Source organism: Lolium perenne, chromosome 4 (assembly GCF_019359855.2).
Source record: "Lolium perenne isolate Kyuss_39 chromosome 4, Kyuss_2.0, whole genome shotgun sequence".
NCBI classification, from domain to species: domain Eukaryota; kingdom Viridiplantae; phylum Streptophyta; class Magnoliopsida; order Poales; family Poaceae; genus Lolium; species Lolium perenne.
Window position 1 is genome coordinate 137,413,123 of NC_067247.2, and position 4,144 is coordinate 137,417,266.

Below are 4,144 nucleotides of genomic sequence, written 5' to 3' on the forward strand. Positions count from 1 at the left end.
ATTCTCCAATACACCCTTACAAGAACCATTAAGAAAAGAGGATGGTACTGCGTTGGCACCTGGATGTATAATACCATAACCCTGTTAAACATGGAAATCACATCATTATCACTGACGTGAGTAGCAGGATCGCTTTCTTTGACGATTGGTGTAGCCAAAATTGAATGGTTGAACAATGGTTCTATACTGAAACGTATGTGTTATCAATGTTTTTGTGTTCTTTATTTGGACGACAGACCGCAAAGGTGGTATCAAGGTGTTGACACTTGGAAAATAGAGGACATGAAGCCACCGCTGAGCAAACATGGAAAACAACATGGAAAGCAACGAGCACGCACTCGTAGAAAATTTTAAACTTAAACTACCAGAAGACGGCAACCCAACGCTAATGCCAGTATATATCTAGCGCCCACTTACTTATCAAGGAAACAATTTTCTTATGGCATGACAGATTGACGGACAATTCTTATGATCGTGTAGCCGTATATAAGTTGGACCACAGACCTGAATCTCCAGGCATCTAATTAAGTTTCTAAGAGCGATCAATTTCTATGCCAATGCTACACCATTTTAGGTAGTAGGACATAAGCGAGTTCTTCTGTACATACTTCTTCATGGAGAAGAAGCAAGAGATAGCGGCATCCGCTGGTGAGAAAGCTCCGGAGCAGCACGCCATTGATGTAGTCCCCGACCAGCATGGCGACGCCAAAGGCACTGTTGTCGATGCCGGCGGCGATGTCGAGAAGGAGAGATTGGTCGTTGTCGAGGAGCCCCAGAAGAAGAAGAGCACGAGGGTGGCAGCTCTTGATGCCTTCAGAGGGCTCACCATTGTGGTACGTACTACCTATGTCCCTCCCTATAAAGACATGTAATTTCTTGTTCTGAAGTGACTAAGCCACCATATGAACTGTCTGCTGAGAGTTCCCTACGTGGGTGCAGGTGATGATACTGGTGGACGATGCCGGCGGGGTTTACGAGCGGATCGACCATTCACCATGGGACGGTTGCACCCTGGCCGACTTTGTCATGCCTTTCTTCCTCTTCATCGTTGGTGTCGCAATCGCCTTCGCCATGAAGGTTCTTAAGCGCGCCACTTTGTGAAATCAAAATTCTTGCACATAAGTAGATTTTGTGAACTGATCATCAGGAAGAATATGTCTGCAGAGAGTTCCGAAAAAGCGTGAGGCTGTGAAAAAAGTCAGCATCAGAACACTGAAAATGCTCTTCTGGGGCATACTACTGCAAGGTAATTGAAGTCTTATGTATAGATAAATTGCATTTTTTTTAGATAAAGGAGCATAGCCCCAGCCTCTGCATCAATAGATGCACACGGCTTGCTTTATTTAAAAAAGTGTATCAAGTCTCAAAAATTCCAACAACACTTATTACATTCAAGGAAAAGCTAAGGTCGATACATGAATCAACCAGCTAAAAATACGACAAATAGACAAGCTATGCATTTGCTAATCTATTAAGATGCCGCCACCCTGGAAAAAGAAGTCCTGCGCAACCGCTAGCATCCGGTTGCATCCAATAACCATAGCTTCCCGCTGGTCCATAGGGAGAAGCAAAACCCACTGCTGAATTGAGTGAGCAGCTCGCCGGATAACCTGCAAAATTTTTGTTCCATATTGGTTGTTAAAGATAAAATCATTTCTGGTTCTCCAAATAGCCCAACAAAGGGCTGAAACACCAATACGAATTTTCTGTTTATCCTCTTTCCTGACCCCATTCAGCCATCTACCAAACATATTAGTAACATTAGCTGGTGGAGGAATATTATTGGATGAATCAGTCTATCAAAATGTTGCTTGAGTTCAAACAATATTTGATACTGTCGAATTCGATGTGTGACACCAATATAGGTGGATACTCACACGCTCCGGACGACCTCGCATATGGAGTGGACATGAAGGTGATAAGATGGTGTGGCATCCTCCAGGTTCAGTTCATTTACCAAATTTTGTTCTTCATTTCATCCATCTTAGTCTGAATTAGAATTATAACACAGAGTTCTTTCATTATGTTTGACGATGGTTCATCAGAGAATAGCCTTGGTGTACTTCGTGGTTGCTCTCATAGAAGTGTTCACCATAAAGGTGCGGCCTAACACAGTCCAGTCCGGTCCTTACGCCATCTTCAGTGCCTACCGGTGGCAATGGTACAGCAATAATTAATCAATACTTAGCTAGCACTGTAAACTGCATTTTCTCGACTTTTCATGTGCCTGAGTATGATGTGAAATTTCTTGCCATTCCTGACAACCAACAGGTTAGGCGGCTTCATCGTGCTCGTCATATACATGGTGACCGTATACTCGGCGTATGTCCCAGATTGGAGCTACGTTTACCATTTGGAGGGTGATATCGATGATGGGAAGCTATTTACGGTACTTGGAGCTTACCTTAAGGATGACTCATCCCTGTTGATTATTTTCGTAAATGATACAGTACTTGCGTTTATAGGTACAATGTGATGTAAGGGGCCATGTAGACCCAGCTTGCAATGCAGTCGGCTATGTTGATAGGATGGTCTGGGGGATTAATCATCTCTACACGCAGCCTGTGTGGATCCGAACCAAGGTAGAACTGTAATCTTGATGTGTTAAGACCTTTTTCGTTGTCGCATTACAGTATAAGTATCTACAAGAAACATTTACTTATTTGCTAAACGGTAGTACCACACATCAAGATGCAAGTCTGACAATGTGTGTGCACTGAAATAACCGTGATCAGGAGTGTACATTTAGCTCACCAGAAATGGGTAAGCTCCGAGACGATGCTCCAGCATGGTGTCGTGCGCCATTCGAACCAGAAGGGCTGTTAAGGTTGGAGATCTGACATAGCTAATGTTGAATTAATCTTAGTTGCATCTTTTGTTCTTATCACCCATTCAAGTATCTTTTCATGTTTTATGTTTCAGTTCGATAGCATCAATCCTATCAGGGATAATTGGAATCCACTATGGCCATGTTCTAATCCATTTCAAGGTTATAATCCAAAACATTGTACTAGTACCACTGACTTATGAAAATGCAACTTTGAAATAAGTTTCTAAATAACAGACCCATAAGGAGAGACTGAAACACTGGCTTTCGATGGGATTTTCTCTCCTTTTGCTCGGAATTCTTCTCCACTTCACAAAAGGTACTACTTCAGAAAATGTATTTCTGACACATGAGTTTTTTTTTTGGAACCTATGAACTCTGAATTTACATCCTTCACTCTCCTATTGTAGCTATTCCAATCAACAAACAACTCTACAGCTTGAGCTATGTTTGCTTCACGGGCGGTGCAGCTGGAATCATTCTTTCGGCTTTCTACATACTGGTATATGTGGTTATGATGCGAACTACTTAGGAAATGAAATATCTTCAATTCTATCATCTCACTATGAGTTAATCCTTTCTTTGTCTCACTAATAGATTGATGTCTGGGGCCTGAGAATACCATTCTTGTTCCTCGAGTGGATCGGCATGAATGCCATGCTTGTGTTCGTTCTAGGAGCACAGGGAATACTTGCTGGATTTGTGAATGGATGGTACTATGGGTCAGAAGATAACAATCTTGTAAGTAATGTGTGAGTTTAATTTGGTATAAACAACATGAAGACATTTGGAGCCTGCTTTTTGATAGGCTTAATTTGTTTGTTTTTTATTTGTTCAGGTTAACTGGATCCAACAGCATGTGTTTATCAATGTCTGGCATTCAGTTAGGCTCGGATCTCTGCTGTATGTCATATTTGGAGAGATCCTCTTCTGGGGTGTTGTCTCTGGCATCTTGCACAAGTTTGGGATTTACTGGAAACTATGAGACTTCCGGATGAAGAAAAAGCAATATCTGTTATTTTTCCAGCAGTAAATTATGTTTATGTAGCATTACTTTGTACTATGGGTTTAAAACTGTGATATAAGTCTTCTTGCCATTGTCGAATTTGAACTTGCTCAAAAAAATTCTTCTAAAACGTAATAAATGTGTAAGTTCAGAACTTGAGACTGGGCACATACCAAAGAACCGTAACCACCCTCTGAGGGCAAGGTGGCCAGCCTTGGTCAACTAGAGCTGACTGATGGCATTAGGCAAAAAAAAAATACAAATCAATGGTCAGATCCAAACAATAACAGTCAATAGGTTATGGATTCTTA

At 41.6% G+C, this 4,144-nt stretch overlaps 1 protein-coding gene across 1 annotated transcript; it reads left to right on the forward strand.

Moving 5' to 3' along the window:
* Positions 1-504: 504 nt before the first annotated feature.
* On the forward strand, positions 505-3,917 carry LOC127348653 (uncharacterized). The gene is made up of 13 exons (XM_051374601.2): positions 505-833; positions 940-1,077; positions 1,165-1,246; positions 1,866-1,942; positions 2,046-2,161; positions 2,272-2,389; positions 2,466-2,582; positions 2,736-2,827; positions 2,923-2,989; positions 3,065-3,146; positions 3,238-3,329; positions 3,425-3,568; positions 3,666-3,917. Exons 1-13 carry the CDS (start codon positions 615-617, stop codon positions 3,810-3,812), a joined length of 1,491 nt encoding a protein of 496 aa, XP_051230561.1. The 5' UTR covers positions 505-614; the 3' UTR covers positions 3,813-3,917.
* The last annotated feature ends 227 nt before the right edge of the window (positions 3,918-4,144 follow it).

Coding starts and splice junctions, on each gene's coding strand:
- LOC127348653 (XM_051374601.2), top strand. CDS start 615: ATGGAGAAGAAGCAAGAGATAGCGGCATCCGCTGGTGAGAAAGCTCCG. Junction 1,078..1,164: donor CAATCGCCTTCGCCATGAAG/GTTCTTAAGCGC, acceptor ATATGTCTGCAG/AGAGTTCCGAAAAAGCGTGA. Junction 3,330..3,424: donor TTTCGGCTTTCTACATACTG/GTATATGTGGTT, acceptor TCTCACTAATAG/ATTGATGTCTGGGGCCTGAG.